The sequence below is a fragment of the Maylandia zebra genome, unplaced genomic scaffold, assembly GCF_041146795.1.
Source record: "Maylandia zebra isolate NMK-2024a unplaced genomic scaffold, Mzebra_GT3a scaffold11, whole genome shotgun sequence".
NCBI classification, from domain to species: Eukaryota; Metazoa; Chordata; class Actinopteri; order Cichliformes; family Cichlidae; genus Maylandia; species Maylandia zebra.
Genome location: NW_027490041.1, coordinates 4983027 through 5005000, shown reverse-complemented (window position 1 = coordinate 5005000; position 21974 = coordinate 4983027). Strand labels below are relative to the sequence as shown.

The 21974-nt window shown below is 41.1% G+C and overlaps 2 protein-coding genes across 2 annotated transcripts in view; both read right to left on the bottom strand.

Annotated features, from left to right (window-relative positions):
- Window positions 1–4502: 4502 nt before the first annotated feature.
- On the bottom strand, window positions 4503–13847 carry LOC143416084 (uncharacterized). The gene is made up of 5 exons (XM_076881460.1): window positions 13837–13847; window positions 13452–13625; window positions 13065–13238; window positions 12715–12888; window positions 4503–5655 (listed from the first exon to the last, which is right to left on the bottom strand). The coding sequence occupies exons 1-5, from the start codon at window positions 13845–13847 to the stop codon at window positions 5463–5465; spliced, it is 726 nt and encodes a 241-aa protein (XP_076737575.1). The 3' UTR covers window positions 4503–5462.
- Window positions 13848–16720: 2873 nt separating this feature from the next.
- Window positions 16721–21974, bottom strand: part of LOC143416083 (uncharacterized) — a 188722-nt gene continuing 183468 nt past the window's right edge. Inside the window, exons 3-6 of the mRNA XM_076881459.1 lie at window positions 18523–18663; window positions 18166–18267; window positions 17095–17173; window positions 16721–16933 (exon numbers count right to left, since the gene is read on the bottom strand). Of these exons, the coding sequence (XP_076737574.1) occupies window positions 16721–16933; window positions 17095–17173; window positions 18166–18267; window positions 18523–18663 (535 nt within the window). The remainder of the gene's footprint in view (window positions 16934–17094; window positions 17174–18165; window positions 18268–18522; window positions 18664–21974) is intronic.

Below are 21974 nucleotides of genomic sequence, written 5' to 3'. Positions count from 1 at the left end.
CAAACGCCACGGTGTTCGTGTCGTCATGAAAGACATGAACATCGAGCGTAAAAACAAAGGAGACTGCTACCGGCTTTTTATCTGCCGATCGCCGTGCTACGGTTGCAAGAAAAAGAAGCAGAAATGACGTTCTCTACGCGTTGAGACGTTCCCCGTCCGTCGGCTAAACGCTTGATTGAAACTTCAATGCGACAGTGACACCAAGTAGAATTATAAATGTCACATAGCCCCAAACATGTCTTTTTCAAAGCCTGCGGTGAAGAGAAAGGTTGGTGATGAGCACCGACAATTTCAGGAAAAGTGGGAAATGCAATATTTCTTTGTTGAGCACAGGGGCACCCCGACCTGTCTTATTTGCACAGAGAAAGTTGCGCTGCACAAGGAATACAATTTGAAACGTCATTACACAACTAGACATGCTGAGCTGGATGCAAAATACCAGGGAGACGAGAGAGCGAACCGGGTTGCCAGTCTTAAAACAGATCTACTGAGGCAGCAAGATTTCTCCAAGAAAGCAACCAAAGAGAATAATGCAGCAGTCGGAGCCACGTGGTTAGTGAGATGATTGCTAAAGCAGGGAAGCCATTCACAGAAGGTGCATTTGTCTAAAAGTGCATATTGCAGGCTGCAAATATAGTCTGTCCGGGAAAGAAAGGTCAGTTTAGCAACATCAGCCTTTCTGCCAACACCGCAGCAGATCGCATTTCTGACCTGTCAAGTGACATTTATGACCAACTGTGTGAGAAAGCCAAATGTTTCAGTGTATACTCAGTCGCTCTTGATGAGACCACAGACATCACCGACACTGCCCAGCTCCCAATGTATGTCCGTGGTGTTGATGACAGTTTTGAAGTGATGGAGGAGCTGCTCACAGTAATTCCAATGCATGGCCAGACCACCGCTCAGCAGATATTTACAAGCTGTGTGATGCCATTGAGAATGTTGGTTTGCCATGGAAGAGGTTTGTTGGAATAACAACAGATGGAGCGCCATCAATGACAGGGAGGAAACATGGACTGGTGGCACAAAACAAACTGGAAGAGGAAGGCGTGGAGGAGGCCATTGCTCTGCACTGCATCATCCATCAGCAGGTCCTTTGCAGCAAATGCCTGAAGTTTGACAATGTGATGTCTATTGTTGTGAAATGCATCAACCAAATCAGATCCAGGGGCTTAAAGCACCGAAGGTTCTGTGCTTTTTTAGAGGAAATGGAGTCAGAATATGGGGATGTGCTCGACTTCACTGAGGTCCGTTGGCTCAGCAGGGGAAATGTATTAAAGAGACTTTTTGAGTTGAGAGCAGAAGTGAAGCCTTCATGGAGAAGGATGGAGTTAGTGTTCCTGTGCTAACTGATCCCAAATGGCTCATGGACTCAGCTTTTCTTGTTGATATGACACATGAGCTTAATGTACTGAACAAGACGTTACAAGGCCAGGGGCAACTTGTCAGTGCTGCCTATGACAACGTGAGAGCATTCTCCACAAAACTGGCGCTCTGGAAAGCTCAGCTCTCTCAGACAAACCTTTGCCATTTCCCAGCATGCAAAGCACTCGTGGATGCAGGCACACCATTCAGTGCTGACGAGTATGTTGATGTCATTTTGAGGCTACAGGAGGAATTTGATCACAGATTTGCTGACTTCAAGACACACAGAGCCACCTTTCACATTTTTGCGGACCCCTTCTCCTTTGATGTGCAAGATGCCCCTTCTGTGCTTCAAATGGAGCTCATTGAGCTGCAGTGCAACTCTGAACTCAAAGCAAAGTTCAGGGAGGTGAGTGGAAAAGCAGACAAGCTTGGACAATTTTTGAGAGACTTGAGCCCTAGTTTCCCTCGGCTTTCCCGAATGTTCAAGCGGACCATGTGCCTTTTTGGTAGCACATACTTGTGCCAAAAGCTCTTCTCCACTTTGAACTTCAATAAGTCCAAGTACAGGTCCAGACTTACGGATGATCATCTTCAAGACATACTGAGGGTCGCAACTGCTTCCTCCCTCAGGCCAAATCTGGCTCGGCTATGCGAGAGGAAACGCTGCCAGGTCTCTAGCAGCAAGGAGTAGGCAAGAGAAGCCATGTTCAGAAGAACAGTTCATTTTCTACAGTGTTCCATTCATGTTCAGAAGAAGGTTATAGAACTGTTAATACAGACATTTCAATCTAAATACAGCAGATATAGAAGACTGAAAGAAACACACAAGTTCACTGACTAAAAATATCTTATTATTATTTTATTTATGTATTACAGATTGATTGATTTTCTTATTAATTCTTAATTTGTTTATTCATTTTTCATATTTTGTGTTAAAAAATAAAAATAAAGAGATTTGAGAAGATTGGAATTTTTTAACCATGCCTTTCCTGTGGAAAACCTAATGCGGCCCAGCCTCACCCAGACTCTGCCTGCAGCGGCCCCCAGCTAAATTGAGTTTGAGACCCCTGTCCTACACCATAAATCAGTAAGAGAGGGTACGACCTCTCTCATGGCCCCAAGTGGTGTGTGCATGCCAGAGCACTCTGGAAGGCACACAGAGTCTTTACAGACTACTCAGGATCAAACCTCTATCATTATGCAATCGATTATACAACTCTAAGCATATATGAGTAAATATTTCTAAGCATAAATGACAATCAACAATATAAACCTTACAGCTGGTTTTAATAACAGAATTAATTTGTTTCTCAAACGAGAAAGAGCTATCGAGAAACACTCCTAAATCTTTAGTTCTTAACTTTTCCAGTGGGCCAAGGTCAACATTATCTGCTAATGCTAAATAGGCTGCCGTTATTAACTAATGCTAATTTGACATGAATTAGCATTATGCACTAATGCTAACACTTACTTTTTTTAAAAATGTGAGTAGCTAATGCTAACACTATTTCCCTTAACTTTATAACAATGTGAACGGCTAATGCTAACACTCTTTTTCCTAGCATTATAACATCTGAGCTGCTAATGCTAAGTAGGCTGCCATTAGCACCTACGTCTAATTTAAGGCAAATACGCATTAGAACCTAATGCTCATATTGTTTTCCTTTGCTTTATAACAATGTGAGCAGCTACTGCTAAATAGCATTAGCTAATAACAGCAGTCTAATTTAATGCAAGTTAGCCTCATTTGCATTACAACGATGTGAGGAGTTAACGCTAAGTATGCTGCCATTAGTGGCTAATTCTAATTAGGGGTGAATAAATATTACCAGCTAATGCTAATACCATATTTTCTTGCTTTATAACAATGTGACCAGCTAATGCTATGTAGGTTGCCGTTATTAGCTAATACTAATTTGAGGTGAATTAGCATTATCCCCTTATGCTAACAATGTTTTTTCTTACTTTTTAACAATACAAGTAGCTAATGTGAACACTTTTTTTTTTTATTGAATTCTAATTTTTCCCTTGCGATGTGAAGAGTTAATGCTAAATAGGATGCCATTAGTGGCTAATTCTAATTTTAGATGAGAAAGCATTAGAAGCTAATGCTAATACCATATTTTCTTGCTTTATATCAATATTAGTAGGTAATGCTAAGTACGTAGCCATTATTAGCTAATGCTAATTTAGGTGAATTAGCATTATCCACTAATGCTAACACTGTTTTTGCCAACTCTTTTCCCTTGCATTATAACAATATGAGCAGCTAATGCTAAGAAGGCTGCCATTATTAGGTAATGCTAATTATTATGTGTGTTAGCATTATCCGCTGCTGCTAGCAATGTTTTATCTTGCCTTTTAACAATATCAGCAGCTAATGCTAACACTACTTTAATTTCAGTTAAACCTACTTAGCATTAATTAACTTCATTTAGCATTAAGAAGTTTTTGCTATAGGCTACCATTAGTGGCTAATGCTAATTTTAGGTAAATAGAAATTGGCAGCTAATGCTAATACCATATTTTCTTGCCTTATAACAATGTGACCAGCTAATGCTAAGCAGGTGCCATTATTAGCTAATACTAATTTGAGATGAATTAGCATTATCCGCTTACGCTAACAATGTTTTTTCTTACTTTTTAACAATACGCCATTAGTGGCTAATTCTAATTTTAGATGAAAAAGGATTAACAGCTAATGCTCATACTGTTTGCTTTGTAAGAATGACAGCAGCTAATGATACGAAGTCTACCGTTATTAACTAATGCTAATTTGATGAGAATTAGCATTATCCGATAATGGTAACTCTTTTCCCCTGCATTATAACAATGTCAGGAGTTAATGCTAAGTAGACTGCCATTAGGGGCTAACTCTAATTAGGGGTGAATAATTATTAGCAGCTAATACTAATACCGTTTTCTCTTTTTCCGTATAACAACTTGAGCAGCTAATGCTAATTTGATGCGAATTAGCATTATATTAGTGAGCAGTTAATGCTAAGTAGGCTGCCATTATTAACTAATACTACGTTGACGTGAATTAGCATTATGCGCTACTGCTAATACTGTTTTCTCTTACTTATTAAAAATGATAGTAGCTAATACTAATACTCTTTTCCATTGGGTAACAACAAAGTGAGGAATTAATGCTAAGTTGGCTGCTTTTAGCGGCTTATTCTAATTAGGGGTGAATAATTATTAGCAGCAAATGCTAATACCGTTTTCTCTTTCCTTATAACAATATGAGCAGTTAATGCTAATTTGATGTAAATTAGCATTATATTAGTGAGGAGTTAATGCTAAGTAGGCTGCCATTAGCAGCTAAAGGTAATTTGAGGTGAATAAGCACTAGTAGCTAATGCCAATACCCTTTTCTCTTGTGTTATAATGATGTGAAACGTTAATATTGTTCTCAAACAACAGAATGAGAATGAAATATTGATTCTAACAGGGCCCATAAACAGCATTAGCTTAGCAGCATTAGCTTATCAGAGTCTCCATCATGGTCACACAAATCCTTAGCGGAGCAAAGTGGCCTACTTAGCAATAGCTGCTGTAGAAAGCAAAGGGAAAACAGTATTAGCATTAGCTGCTAAATGTGCACTTGAGAACAAATCTATTGTGAATTCAGCCGTGAATGTAGTGTTTCCAGTAAGCTTCCATTTCCAAATGTTAGCTGCTCCTGTCTGCCTCTTTGTCACACACACAGACTGAAATGATTCACAGCCTTGTTTCATCCTTCTGTCAGTGTCACTGACTGTCACTGTGACTGTGGACATACAGCATGGGAAACACACACATGGCTGATACTTGTATCTAAAGTTACAAAATGTTGTCTCTGTCCAAATATTACCTAACTGTAAGTCTACTTTTAATGAAACTCTCAACATGACTTATCAGTTATCATTAATGTTCCTGCAAACAGACTCCTTGAAGACCCCCTACATAAATATCCATGTACTATCCAGCTAGACTAGTGTGTCTGTCCCTGAAAATATTCCTGCATGTGTGATTGTTCATGTCTCATCTGCAGGAAACAAACAGGAAGTGAGTGAAAGACACAGGAAATGATTCCAGCTCTTCCTCCTATATCAGACATTCTCTCCATACCTGAGAGTGTCCAGTCTCCAGCCTGGATCCTTCAGTCCAGCCGACAGAAGCTTCATTCCTGAGAGACCTGGATGATTGTAGCTCAGGTCCAGCTCTCTCAGATGGGAGGGGTTGGAGGTCAGAGCTGAGGCCAGAGAAGTACAGCCTTCCTCTGTGATCAGACAGCCTGACAGACTGCAGACACACAAAACAACAATCCATCTGTTATCCATCTCTATAGCAGCATAACTAAGTGATGGTTCAGGGTCACCTGATCCAGCTCTAACTATAAGTTTTATCAAAAAGGAAAGTTTGAAGCTGATCGTCAAAGTAGAGAGGGTGTCTGTCTCCTGAACTCAAACTGGGAGCTGCTTCCACACCCAGTCCAACATAGCCAGGCTTTCTTTGCTGCTTTGACAAAACCTCAAATCCCAGTCAGAGATGGTGAGCATCATCACAGTGATGATCATTTCTCTGTTAACCCAGGCTTTCTGCTTCAGGATCTGTGCACGCTCACAGAACAAGGAGACCTTTAAACATCATTTCACTAAATGGATGGACTGAGCTCAGCCTACAGATGAACTGGATAAATAAAGATTTGAGCTCAGTGTGCTCAGTGTTCCTGTCTATTCCTAACATATTCCTAACATGATAGCTGCACTTTAGAGCTCTAAAACTGGAACTGACACATATTTAAACTCCACATGTTACTCAGTACATTCAGTTCTGACACTCGCCCACAGTCCAACAAAGGAAACATGGAGATCACATCAGTTTGTCACCAAAGTCTAATTATTCCAGAGGGCAGTGTTGATACAACTAAAGTTATTTTTAAGCAAAGTTGAGTTTTTTATTGTCGCAGTACTTCATGTCTGAAGTATCACTTAAATGCATTACACGCTGTTGATGGCAGCAAACAAACCACCCAAACAAACAGAGGTGGGAGGCTTGGGCAGACTACGTAGGATCAGCTTGTGGGAGGAGTCAGGATAAAACCAAAGAAAGACAAGCTAACAAACACCACAGTGAAGTGAGTAGCTACAAACTGCAGGCCGATTAGTGTTGTTGAAGAAGTCGGTCTGAGGAACGTTCTTAGGATCAACAAATGACGGCATGTATGAGCCTCCCTCAAGACGCACCATCACAAGAAGAACACATGAGCTGTAGAAAAAGGAGAGACTATGAAAGCCACGGCGTTACAACGTGCACCAGCTGTTGGTCTCTCTGGAGACTACTGGGCGTGGCTGGGTAACCATGGTTACTTGGGAGTTACAGTACATGATATTAATGAAGAGTGGGAGCTGCGTTCTATAGCAAACAATTTGTTATGAGGTAATCAGCTGATCTTAGTTTAACCGGAAGCCCTTCACAATAATTGCAATGCCTTTATTTTGTACAACTACCATCAGTTCGTCTGTACTGATGGTAACTTAAAGTCACACTAATGTCGTTTAGTTTCTATAGTTTATGTAGTGGAAGTATACTACAGTACCCTGATCACTGATAGGACAGATTTATGTAGATATACACCTTTGTGTTTAACATTACTGCATTATAGTACTGTGATCTTTGTCCTTATATATGGCTATATTAGCTATACTGATGTACGTACATATAACTGGATATGTAACTTATCTATTCATCTTATTTGTCATGTATTTGTATTGTGTACTTCCTTTTTGTAAGAAACCACACACATGATCACAGCCGCAAGAATCAATCAGTGAAAGAATAAAGTGTCTCAAACCAAACCTTAAGCTCTTTATTCCACATGCTGGGATCATTTGGCCTTCAGTGGTGTTCTGGCTGACACACCGGAGTGACCAGAGTGCTAAAGAGTGAATCGGACACACCAGTGTCATCTCTGATATCTCCACTACATTTAATCGTCCTTCAGCTTGTGGCTGCCGTTAGCTGGTCTGCTAGTTAGCTGATTTGCTATTTAGCCGGTGTGCTAGTTAGCTGGTGTGCTAGTTAGCCGGTTCGCTAGTCAGCTGGTGTGCTGACCAGCGAACCAGTAGGTTACAAGATGAGCTTGTCTGTCTGATGAGCCAGCTCTCTCTGTCTTGGTCATTTTGTCCTTGGGCAAAACCTAACCTACCACTACAACTGTAGCTTACCTCCACCAGTGTGTGAATGTGAGAGTGAATGAATACAGGGAGTGCAGAATTATTAGGCAAATGAGTATTTTGTCCACATCATCCTCTTCATGCATGTTGTCTTACTCCAAGCTGTATAGGCTCGAAAGCCTACTACCAATTAAGCATATTAGGTGATGTGCATCTCTGTAATGAGAAGGGGTGTGGTCTAATGACATCAACACCCTATATCAGGTGTGCATAATTATTAGGTAACGTCCTTTCCTTTGGCAAAATGGGTCAAAAGAAGGACTTGACAGGCTCAGAAAAGTCAAAAACAGTGAGATATCTTGCAGAGGGATGCAGCAGTCTCAAAATTGCAAAGCTTCTGAAGCGTGATCATCGAACAATCAAGCGTTTCATTCAAAATAGTCAACAGGGTCGCAAGAAGCGTGTGGAAAAACCAAGGCACAAAATAACTGCCCATGAACTGAGAAAAGTCAAGCGTGCAGCTGCCAAGATGCCACTTGCCACCAGTTTGGCCATATTTTGGAGCTGCAACATCACTGGAGTGCCCAAGAGCACAAGGTGTGCAATACTCAGAGACATGGCCAAGGTAAGAAAGGCTGAAAGACGACCACCACTGAACAATACACACAAGCTGAAACGTCAAGACTGGGCCAAGAAATATCTCAAGACTGGTTTTTCTAAGGTTTTATGGACTGATGAAATGAGAGTGAGTCTTGATGGGCCAGATGGATGGGCCCGTGGCTGGATTGGTAAAGGGCAGAGAGCTCCAGTCCCACTCAGACGCCAGCAAGGTGGAGGTGGAGTACTGGTTTGGGCTGGTATCATCAAAGATGAGCTTGTGGGGCCTTTTCGGGTTGAGGATGGAGTCAAGCTCAACTCCCAGTCCTACTGCCAGTTTCTGGAAGACACCTTCTTCAAGCAGTGGTACAGGAAGAAGTCTGCATCCTTCAAGAAAAACATGATTTTCATGCAGGACAATGCTCCATCACACGCGTCCAAGTACTCCACAGCGTGGCTGCAAGAAAGGGTATAAAAGAAGAAAAACTAATGACATGGCCTCCTTGTTCACCTGATCTGAACCCCATTGAGAACCTGTGGTCCATCATCAAATGTGAGATTTACAAGGAGGGAAAACAGTACACCTCTCTGAACAGTGTCTGGGAGGCTGTGGTTGCTGCTGCACGCAATGTTGATGGTGAACAGATCAAAACACTGACAGAATCCATGGATGGCAGGCTTTTGAGTGTCCTTGCAAAGAAAGGTGGCTATATTGGTCGCTGATTTGTTTTTGTTTTGTTTTTGAATGTCAGAAATGTATATTTGTGAATGTGGAGATGTTATATTGGTGTCACTGTTAAAAATAAATAATTGAAACGAGTATATATTTGTTTTTTGTTAAGTTGCCTAATAATTCTGCACAGTAATAGTCACCTGCACACACAGATATCCCCCTAAAATAGCTCAAACTAAAAACAAACTAAAAACTACTTCCAAAAACATTCAGCTTTGATATTAATGAGTTTTTTGGGTTCATTGAGAACATGGTTGTTGTTCAATAATAAAATTATTCCTCAAAAATACAACTTGCCTAATAATTCTGCACTCCCTGTAGTGGGATTGTAAAGGGTCTTTGAGGGTCTCGAAAAGCGCTATATAAATGCAATCCATTATTATTATTAAGAGCATCTTTAGGCCTGACTGTGCTCATCCTTCCTCCAACCTCTCCTTACCAAAGATAACAACTACATCAGTATTAGCTCAATAACAATTTCTGCAATTCAATTGTGGACATTCATTTTTAAACCTTGTGTAAAACGATAAAACCTCAAAGTCTGAGCATTATTCTTTGTGCAAACAGCTCTTGCAGGTTCCCCCGGACTTAGGTTATTTTTATTATTTAATTACTTTCCTTTAAGCAGCTGTTCAGGCTACTAAACTCATCCCAGAAATAACAAGTGACACCATTAATAGTAGAGGTGCAGGGCTCGCAAAATCGCTAGCCCGACGTCCCGGGGCTAGCGATTTTTCCAGTCGGGCTACCAAAATCTATCTCTGCCCTGCCCGTCGGGCTATTGTAGGAAGGAAAAATATATGTCAATGCTTTTGCATTCTTTCAGAAATGTAGCTGGGTAATTATGTCATTGGCATCGGTGAGCCACCGTCAATATGTGACATATTGAAATCGCGTTTGAATTTGCGCTTGTTTTTTGCTTTCACTTTGCAATCGTGTGAACTATGTATAGAGAGCGACATCACTGAGTGATGATAATTTGCGCACCAATTCCTCTGACATCGTCTTATCAATCGTTAGCTTACTATGCAAACATGACAAGTGAAATTTCCTGCAGCAAGCTTAAACATATGAGAGGTTGATCGCGCAGAGAATCGCTGACGGTTATGTGTGTGTGTGTGTGTGTGTAAAAGCAGCAGGATATATATTTTAGTTCTGCTGAGCCAAATAAGACAGGTCAGGGTGAAGAAGTGACAGCCAAAGAAAAGCTTACCACAAAACGGAAAAGTTATGACAAATCAGACTATAAGGCAAAAAGAAAGTGCAGCTTTATGGTTTCATGGACAAAAGAATCTCTGTGACTGCAATATGACGAGCTAAATAACCAGGGGTGCACATAAGTGGTCCGCAGGTGCGCATTCGCTGTCAAAGAAAAAAAAAAGAAAAAAGAAAAAAAAAACGCGCACAAGATATGAAGTTGCAACACGTGTTTGCATACATAAGATTTTCTGGAGGAGGACAGACATTTGTTTAAAACTCTTAAAGATTTCGAAGAAGCTCCTTTAAGCAATTACTTTGGTGTTCCTCCACCTCCAAAGAAATGTCAGAAGGAGTCCGAACCACAAAAGAAGCGCGTATTCTCGGAAAAGTGGTTGCAGGAGGTGATCTGGCTTCAAACAAATGATGAACGCACAGAGATGTGGTGCGGAATGTGCCGTGAAAATCCCACTCTAGCGGACAAAAACAGTGCTTTTTATATGGACGCAAACGCGCGTTGCAACTTCTTATCTGGTGCGCGTCTTTTATTTTGACAGCGAATGCGCACCTGCGGACCACTTATGTGCACCAGTGTAAATAACATAATGTTCTGCCGGGTGTGTTGTTGGTTTTCTCTCGATTTCTGAGTCGACAAGCGCCTTTGTTACTGGGACCAGTCATTTTAAAAAAGGCCCCCATTAGAAGCCATGAGAAATGCAAGAAATGCATTATTGCTCAGTCTGCAATATCTTTCCCAGAACAAACACCAATTGCAAATAACATACTAAAAATAAACCTGAAAAATCTGTTTATAACAGCGTACTATGTTGCAAAGAGTGAACTACCACTGGCAAAATTTAGCAGTCTTTGCAAACTTCAAAAAGCAAATGGCCTAGATCTTGGTTCCACTTGTCTCTTACCCGTGACTTCAGTGGAAATTTTAAATTCAGGATCTGACACAGACTGATTCATGTTCTACACAGTTCTTACAAGTTCATAGAAATTTCTGTTCAATTAGAACCAAGTATTTGAGTTGATGATTGTAATTTTTATACAATATTATACTTTAATGTATAATATTGTAAAGGAAACAAAACAGGAAACAAAACATCAATCAAAAAATTGCTCTCTTTTTTTATTCGGACTACTTACATTTATTTTGGGCTACCAAAAACTGAAGAGTCCCTGCCCGAAGGGCTACCAGGGATTTTGAAATTTTGAGAGCCCTGAGGTGGGAATCACCATACAACTCGCGATACGATATTATCACAATACTTAACGCACGATACGATATTATTGCGATTTTTTAAAATATTTTGCGATATTTAAATTCTGCACATAAAGGTAAACTTTATCAATATTCATTTTATCTAATATCAAAGTCTCACACTCAGTCTTTCTCTCATTTCAGTCAGTTTTATTGTTGACAAACTGAACGGTTTGTATTACAGTCTAGTCCAACTTAACTGAATGCAACCATCTGGTACAATTATAGCTATTCTGAACTATGCAATTTATGAAAACTATGCAGCCCCTTCAGCAACTGAAGAATTTGAAAGTAAATTTAAAAAAAAAATATAATTTTACATTAAATAAAAAAGTTTCAAACTTAATTAAAATTAAACATGTCTTAAATTAAAATAAGTAAACTGTCATGTTTATTGCTGCCAAAAAAAAAGTTAAACACATTTGGACAGTGAAGGAATGTCAGGATTGTTGCTCAGAAAAAGGATCAACATGCTCTGAAGTCAACATGCTCTGACTCCAGAGCATGTTGACTTCAGAGAAAAAATTGTTTGTAACAAAATATCGATTTCTGCTGTCCCTGTATCGATACATTATTAGCAAACAAAATATCACGATACTACACAGTATCGATTTTTTCCCCCACCCCTAATTAATAGTGGAGCTAACTTTAACAGGTGAAACTGATTTGACCTATAAGGCTACTGCAGTTACTTCTTATCAGGTTTAGTAGGGAAGACATCTGGATGAGGTAGTTAGTAGTATGTAGTTAGTACCGGGCGACTCCCCTCCCCCACATCGGCACCAGAACCCTGTATTATCTACAGGGTAAGACTGCCTGTTTTATCAAACTATGGCCATTACTACTGTGATCATTTGCAGCCCAGTGTGCCGCTCTCTCTGCTGGGATGAACCACTGGAGCTCACCCAGTCATCCCTTTCTTTCTCTCAAGAAGAAGTGAAATAAATGTATTTATTATGTTACGAGTCTAATATTCTTTAAATCAAACTGTAATGAATAAATCAAGCAAGAAGATTTGGTGGCTCCACGTGTTGTAGAAGAAAAGATAAACATCTCATTTTGAGAAATCAGCCTTTAAAATTAAGTACTGTGAATAAAAAACAAACAGCGAGCCAATCAGCAGTCGCCAATATCCTCCTAATTTCATTCACAAAGAAATCAAATATATATATTATGGGCCCAAAGGAGCCTAAATCTTTAAATTAGGCAGTACATGAAGTATTTTTTTAAATAAACAGAGACATGACTATAACAACTTTTAGTAATTCAGAGTCCAATTATCCACTCAAATGTAAATAAAAGTTCACTTGACAGCTGTAAAAGTTACCTGTTTATACAATAATATAAATCACATTTCAAATGATCATCTGTGGAAAAGTTTGAATCCTGACCTGAGAGTTTCCACTGCACACTGTGAACTCTTTAGTCCAGCGGACAGAAGCTTCACTCCTGAATCCTGCAGGTCAGAGTTACTCAGGTCCAGCTCTCTCAGACTGGAGGACTGGGAGCTGAGGACTGAGGACAGAGCTTCACAGCTTCTCTCTGACAGGTTACAGCCACTCAGTCTGAAAAATAAAAGACAATCTATAAAACAAGTACTCATGTAGAGTTTGTTAATACATTTCACAACATTAAATGTTGACTTTCTATTTTTAAAGGAAACATAAACATACTAAGATACAACATCATATGTATGAACTTTAATTAATAATTCTAAAAACTAAATGTTTTCTGATCTGACCTCAGAGTATTCAGTTTACAGTTTAAACGTTGTAGTCCAGCAGACAGAAGCTTCACTCCTGAATCCTGCAGCTTTCTGATACTCAGGTCCAGCTCTGTCAGACTAGAGGACTGCGAGCTGAGAACTGAGGACAGAGCTTCACAGTTTTCCTCTGAGAGTTCACAGATGTTAAGTCTGAAGATAAAAACATGAATAAAGATTGTTGTTAAAGTGTAATCAGTGTGCAATAGCTTATTGTCTTGTGCTGAGCAGGTTAGTAAAACTTCCGTTTAACTTTGAAATGAATAAAAATGCTATGAAACAAGGATAACTGGATAAAGACATAAACAAAACCAAACATCAAACACATAAACAAACAGAACTAAACATAATACAAATTGATCTGACCTCAGAACATTCAGTTTGGCATGTGGACTCTCCACTGCAGCAGACAGAAGCTTTACTGCTGAAGCCTTCAGGCTGTCGGTACTCAGGTCCAGCTCTCTCAGACTACAGGACTGGGAGCTGACCACTGACAACAAATTTTCACAGCCTTTCTCTGAGACGTTACAGCTGCTCAGTCTGAGAGAGAAAGGGAAAAAACCACAACAAAAAAAAACAAAGAATATGTGATCAAATTAAATTTGTTTATATGTTGAACCCTTTTTTTAAAAAATTTATTTAAACCTATGAGACTATGAGTGCTACCAGTCCAGTGCACATGATTGGTACCTTGATGGTACCTTGCTCAGGGGTACCACAAGGTAACTATTCGGTGGATTCGACCCCTGACCTTATGATCATGGGGCGACCACTCTGCCTACTGAGCTAATAATTCTGTGTACACTGTCATACAATATTAACTAAAACAATTATTTTAGAAAATTTTAGTAATTCAATAATCATGCTCATTACCTGTGTATTGTGAATAACACTTGATTTTAAACACTAGCTGTATAAAACTCTTCCTGTTAAAGGTGTGTATAAAGGAGATGAGCTGAAATGCAGACTTCATGGAGAATGTTTGCTGTCAGCATATATCAAAGACAAAGCAGAGATCCATCCAGTCTCTTCCACTAAGCCCACAGAGGGACAGACAACCACTCTCACTCACACCTGCATGAAGTTTAGATCACCAGGTAACCTAACTGCATGTCTGTGGACAGTGGGAAGAAACTGTAGAGGACCCAGAGTGAACCCACTGTAATTCTGTGATAACACTGGTTATGGAAGCCTTACAGTTACATATGGTTACTGACAAGAAACACGACCTTAGAGGCAATTTCAGTAATGAAGACCGAGTTTCTCCCTCCATACAGGATGAAAACATGACAGCACAGCAGAGATTTATATTTAAAAAGGGAGGGTGTGCACTGAAAGTGAGATACAAACTTGAACTTAAATTATGAACATCAGAAAAAGATGTAGGTGAAGTCTGGCAGGTGAAGTTTGTGCTTTAGAATAAAACAACCAAACTCCTGGAGTTGGAGACAAATGAACAAGCTGAGGATAATAAACCTGTCAGAGGGGCTGAAGCATCAGAGCTCATGTTCTTATAGGCTGGGTCTGGATTGTCCTTTGATAAGAGTTACAGAACAAAGTGTGTTTTAGAAATGCTGGAGTGAAACATTAAAACTACCATATATTTACCAAGTGACTGATGATCATTTAATTTACTATTTTAAAAAAATGTTACAGTGCTCTTTGAACTCAGCATTTCTGATTTATTTCCCATGATTTTAACAATGAAGCGATGACAACATGTTTACTCACAGAGCTTTGTTGGAGGCTTTGACCACTGGCAGCAGCCTCAGAAGAGCCTCCTCTGAAGCAGAGTATTTCTTCAGGTCAAACACATCCAGATCTTCTTCTGATGACAGTAAGATGAAGACCAGAGCTGACCACTGAGCAGGAGACAGTTCATCTGTGGAGAGACTTCCTGATCTCAGGGACTGTTGGATCTCCTCCACTAGAGAACAATCATTCAGTTCATTCAGACAGTGGATCAGATTGATGCTTTTCTCTGCAGACAGATTCTTACTGAGCTTCTCCTTGATGTACTGGACTGTTTTCTGATTGGTCTGTGAGCTACTTCCTGTCTGTGTCAGCAGACCTCGTAGGAGAGTCTGATTGGTCTGCAGTGAAAGACCCAGGAGGAAGCGGAGGAACAAGTCCAGGTGTCCATTTGGACTCTGCAAGGCCTTGTTCACAGCACACTGGTGGAGAGATTGAAGTTTTAGTTTGTTAAATAGTTTAGACCATGTAGAGGTTGTTTGTTGTTCTTCCAGCAGATTGAGTCCAGAGTTGATGAAGGTCAGATGGACATGAAGAGCAGCCAGAAACTCCTGAACACTCAGATGGATGAAGCAGAACACCTTGTCCTGGTACAGTCCTCTCTCCTCTTTAAAGATCTGTGTGAACACTCCTGAGTACACTGAGGCTGCTCTGATATCGATGCCACACTCTGTCAGGTCTGATTCATAGAAGATCAGGTTTCCTTTCTGCAGCTGATCAAAAGCCAGTTTTCCCAGAGACTCCATCATCTTCCTGCTCTCAGGACTCCAGTGTGGATCTGTCTCAGCTCCTCCATCATACTTGACCTTCTTCACTTTGGCCTGAACCACCAGGAAGTGGATGTACATCTCAGTCAGGGTGTTGGGCAGCTGTCCTCCCTCTCTGGTTTCCAGCACATCCTCCAGAACTGTAGCAGTGATCCAGCAGAAGACTGGGATGTGGCACATGATGTGGAGGCTTCGTGATGTCTTGATGTGGGAGATGATCCTGCTGGCCTGCTCCTCATCTCTGAACCTCTTCCTGAAGTACTCCTCCTTCTGTGGGTCAGTGAACCCTCTGACCTCTGTCACCATGCCAACACAGTCAGGAGGGATCTGATTGGCTGCTGCAGGTCGTGTGGTTATCCAGAGGCGAGCAGAGGGAAGCAGTTTCCCCCTGATGAGGTTTATCAGCAGCACATCCACTGAGGTGGACTTTCTAGGGTCAGTTAGGATTGTAGTTTTGTGGAAGTCCAGAGGAAGTCGACACTCATCCAGACCATCAAAGATGAACACAACCTGGAAGTCTTCAAAGCTGCAGATTCCTGCTTCTTTGGTTTCAGTAAAGAAGTGATGAACAAGTCCCACCAAGCTGAACTTTCCCTCTTTCAGCACATTCAGCTCTCTGAAAGTGAATGGAAATATGAACTGGATGTCCTGGTTGGCTTTGTCTTCAGCCCAGTCCAGGCTGTATTTCTGTGTTAAGACTGTTTTCCCAATGCCAGCCACTCCCTTTGTCAGCACTGTTCTGATTGGTTCATCTCTTCCAGGTGAGGCTTTAAAGATGTCTTCTTGTCTGATGGTTGTTTCTGGTCTGTCTGGTTTCCTGGATGCTGTTTCAATCTGTCTGACCTCATGTTCATCATTGACCTCTGCAGTCCCTCCCTCTGTGATGTAGAGCTCTGTGTAGATCTGATTCAGGAGGGTTGGGTTTCCTGCTTTAGCGATGCCCTCAAACACACACTGGAACTTCTTCTTCAGGGTGGATTTAAGGTTACGATGACAAACTGCAGCTTGAAGTTCTGAATGAGAAGAAAAATAAACACTCAATTTCCAAAAAGAACTAATCTTTAAAACATGTTGCTCCATCTTCCATCTCTGGAAAATGTTCATTTATCCAGCAGCTTAAATCTTTAGATAAATCCTCTTACGTCTCTGCAGACGGTCAGCCAGCTCCTCCTGCTTCATTCTCCTCAGGAAGTCCACTGTGATCTTCACAAATGCCTCTCTGCTGCTGCTCCTCTGACTCTCTAAGCATTCTGGGTAATCTGGACTCAGAACCTTCTGGATCTTCTTCAGCTCGTTCTTCACAAAAGTGATGATGTTGTCCTCCAGCAGCTGGAACAGAATATTTATGAATGAGCCAATCAGACTGAAATCATGGAGCCAAACATCAGATCCATGTTGGACACACTGACGATCCACTGGTCTACAAAGAGCAGCATGGAGATGACCGTGAACAGAACAGATGTAACAGTAGTTGTTGTACATGTACAGACCATAAATATGGAGTCCAGCTGTGTTTGATGCTGCTGGGCAGACTGACCACTGGGAACCTCTGAGCTCTGCTGGTCCACTCTGTGGAGGAACCATGAAGGATTAGATCAACACAGGATAAAGATCCAGGAGTTTCTGCTCAAATAACTTCATCTGAATCAAGTCTGTCAAGTTTTAAACTCTCAGATTGTGAACATATCAGTAATTTTCAGTCTGTTTTCATGGACGTCCTTTCAGTGGTGATGTCAGGGATGATTTTGAAGAAGCTCATCAAACTGAACCATCAGCAGATCACTGCTCCAAAACCAGAACATGATCCGAGTCTCCCTCCACCACCAGAACACCAGCTTTACTAACGTGGTAGATCAGTGTAGTACAGATCAATAACTGATGAGTCATTTGATCAAAATCACTGAGTGCTTCACGTCTGACCCTCTGATGCTTCTGTAGACATTTTGCATATTTAATGAATGTCTGACAGTTTTACATTCATTCTATAAACACAGTGGAAATGTTGTGTTATAGTCTCCATGTTGTTTCCAGCATCATAAATTCTTAAGTTCAGAAAATTAGATTCTTTCTTCACAGCTGAAAAACAACAACATTTATTCTCTATTGAAATCTGCATCGTCCACTCCAAAGGTCACAATCTGAAGGTAACATCTGGTTTTGTTCCCTGTGGTTAACTCTGAGCATCAGTATGGTGGGATTTATCCACTACATCCACACCACTGTGGTTCAGTGTTGTCCTGATGGAGTAACAGCAGCCAGTATGATCCAGGCTTTAGCTGCTGGGTCTCTGTGTGACCTCTCAGACTGTTTAACAGATCAGACACAAAGAGAATCAGAGCAGCTCTGTTCTTTAAAGACAAACATGAACCCACTCAGGTCACACTTTCCCCACAGATATGAGCATCACTGTCCTCAAACAGCAAATGACCAAGTCGAACATTTGGATCTTTTCTCTTTCATTGTTTTCTTTTTAATGAATCTTTGTAACAATCTGAGGATGTTTCAGGTCATATTTATCCAGGAAACACAAACATGTAAAGGAGTCATCACAGCTCTCTGACCTCGTTGCTCCAGGTTCACCACTGAAGAGTGGAGGGTTTCCTTTGGACCGGTCACTCCTCACAGACGGACAGCTGGACCCTGCAGACTGTGACCTCTGACCTCTGCAGACACAAACATGATTGAAGCAGCTGTGATCACACAGACTGCAGATAATGCAGCTGTTTCCTGTCAGTAACATCCTCTTAGATTAGAGTTCAGCTTTTTACAGGAAAACTGGACAAAACTGATTTTTGTTACAAACTCATTTTCATTTCCTCTCAGCTCACAAACACAGTCAGACAATCAACCAGAGTCAACACTGATTATAATGTCAGTGCAGAATTATTTCTGTTACTCAGTGAGTTCAGCTCTCTGACCTCGTTGCTCCAGGTTCACCACTGAAGCCTGGAGGGTGATCTTTGGACCGGTCACTCCTCACAGACGGACAGCTGGACCCTGCAGACTCTGCTCTGTCCTCCTCTTCCTCCATCATCATCTTCTTGTGGACTTCAGTCAGTCTGAGAGGGAAACCACAAACACTCAGTGAGTTCACATTAACAGGAGGAACTGAGTTACAGTCGCTGACCTCTGACCTGTCATGTGACCATGAAACCAGGTCAATATGTCTGTAGGTTCAGTCATCCAGGTCATGTGATCTAAGGAGCTTGGAGAGAAAAGAGACGTCTTTAAGTTTCTGGAAGACGTTTCATCTGAGAAGCTTCTTCAGCTCTAAAACCAAACGGTGGAGAGTCCCAGATATTTAAACCTGAGAGGGAAAGAAAGCATGTCGCTGACCCACCACTGATGTTATTTCAAGGAGGAAACTGAGAGCCTTTGCACCAGGAGCACAAACATCAGCTCCAGCAATGATCCACTGATGTGTTTTTATTCCATGTATGAATGTTGTTATTGACAGAGATGACGTTTGTGTGTCAGTGATGCAGTGACTGTTGTTGTTACCTGTACAGGCTGGTTAGACTCTATGAAACAGATCATACAGATCTCTGCATGTTAGAAGAGACTATTAAAGGTCATGAATGAGACAAAGGCAGGGAGGCGTCCTTTACAGCTAAACAGCAGAGTGAGAGAACAGCCAGCACCTCTACATTTATCACATTATACAGCACATGTATGATACTGACAGGGATGAGAAGAATTTAGTGATTCTGATCCCATCATTGATATTACTTATTGATTCTCAGTAGCTCTGCTCTGACAGTCACCACCATCACTGAGCAGCATATCAAAGACATTTGTGCACATTAACTGCATGTTGTGGCTCAAATGTTTGTGCATGTTGGAGGCATTTCCTCTTTGTTGTGATCAGTGTTGGTCATTACTCAAAACAGTCATTATTACACATATTACACAGAACACTTTGATTAAAAGTAATGGAGTACGTTACTTCATTACTCCTCATAACATTACTTTGATGTTAAAATGAACAAATGAGCATGTAACAACATAAAGCTGAGGTACAGCCCCACACACCAACACAGATCCTGATGAGGTCACGTGATGTTTCTCTGAGTGTTTATGAACACAAATCAAAGATGAAACAGCACAAAGACACTTCAAAGTGATTCTACTGTAGAAACATGAACAGGTAGAAACCTGCAGCCTGACTGCTCATCACTTTGTTACCTGTTCAAGTTCAGCAGCAGCAGCTCACTTTATCAATGTGAAAACAAAAATGTCAAAAACCATTGCTATTCTCTATAAAACAAAGCATGTCCTGAACAAAAAATCATTACACACACTTTATTGTACTCTGTTGCTTCCATATATGACTTACTGTCTGGAGATATGGGGTAATGCATATAAAACGAACACTCTTCCTATTTTCAAGTTACAAAAAAGAGCTATAAGAATTATAAACCAATCAAACTATATAGAACCAACTAACATTTTGTTTATTAATCTGAATACCCTGAAATTTTATGATTTAGTTGAATATAAAATGGCACAGATAATGTATAAAGCACAAAATAACTTGCTTTGCCCCGGTACTCAGAAGCTGTTCAAAGTCAGAGAGTCAATATGACTTAAGGGGAAGAGATTTCTTTAAAAAAAACAAGATAAGGACAAATATAAAGCAGAGATGTGTTTCTGTTAGAGGAGGTAACCTGTGGAATAGTTCTGACAGGGATTTAAAAAGGTGTAGTTCATTTTCCTTGTTTAAAAACATGTTTAAGCTTATGTTGTTTAGCTTAGCGTTAGCATGCTGTGTGCTAGCTCAGCGTCAGAGCTCTGCAGGTGTCTCGTGTGTAAATATTAATCACAGTGACAGTAAAGGAGGTAAAGGGCTGTGACGTCATCACGTACGCTGCGTCCTCTGTGGGCTCTGAGTGAACTCAAAGTACAAACTACAAGTACACAAACACGAACGTAGCTCAGAGTGGCGGACACACTCGGCCTCGTTGGTCCAGCTGTGAGTCCGTTACCGTGAACTATGGAGCGGCAGATTTGTGCTGAACTAAGCTGCACACAGCTGATGTTAGCCAGGAAACATTACACACTGACTTTAATGGAGAGACCGGAAATACAAACACACACAGTTTGTTGTGTGAAGAAATCAAACACGAGCTGAACAAACAGTAAAGTTCCTAAAGACAAACTGTTAAAGGAGGAAACAAAGCAAACTTACAGTTTCTTCACACACCAACAACAAGCTCCACTCCACGAAGTTCAGGAAGTGAAAGAAAACTTTGAGCAGGAAGGAAACACCCAAAGAGACGTTTGAGGACAATAAGGAGCATTGGGACACTGTGCTGCGTTCAGGTGCACCTGGGAAACTCCAAACCTCTGGCAGGCTGTGATTTATTTCTGCTGGTTTTCCTGTTTGAAGCACAAACATCCGTCATCAATTTGTTGTTGTTCTTCCTGCAGCGTTTAAATGTTTCAGCACTGAACTGATGTTTCTTCAAAGCTCATTTCAACCTGTTGAAGTCATGAATGAAAGTGCAGACTGAGAGTGGATCACATGATGTTTGAGGTGTGTCATGTGACATGTTCAGTATTGTCACACATGTCTAGATTGTCCCTGATATCATTACTGCTCAAACACTGATGATTATATTTGAAGAATTATTCCTGATGGCAGCAAAGTTTGAATGGAGCTCTCTGTCTGTGCTGATTTGTCGCCCTCTGGAGGTCAAAGCACAAACTGCATGATGTCACTGTAACCACCACAGAGACAGGAAGTGTTTTTATGACTGAAACACTGAAATGATGCTAACGGCTGTCGTTAGGCTCACTGACAGCAGTGCTGATGTGTTCATGTCAAACACTGGCTCAGGTCAGACTCCTTCATCCTTCTCCAGCGTGAGGCCGCCCTCAGACCCACAGGAGCTCTGACCTTTGACCTCCTGACCCTAACCATTTTAGTCTTGTTGCATCTTTAAATGCAAATCCATCCAAACTGTAGCCGAGCAAAAGAAGCTGGAAGCTGTTCTATGAATGATGTTGTTGAAGGAGCTTGGAAAGAAAAGCGTCTGGACTTCTTTAAGTTGCTTGAAGAGGGACATGGACGTCTTAACGCCCACTCACATCCTGGGACATTTGATCACAGGAAATCACATGATAGCGTGGGGCTAGATCTCACAATGGGTTCACCCAAAACCTTGGCTGATTGTGACCCACACCCGTTTTCACGGAGGAGGAGGAGTTTCACATCCTGAACATGTGACAGCCTGGTTTAAAGGGACCAAAAGTAACTGGACACCTGATTCAGTTCAGGTTTATTCATCCGCTCCAAACCACAGCAGCAGTCACCTCCAGGGAACCAGCTGATCCATGTAACTGGGGACAGACCACAGCCCAGAGCACT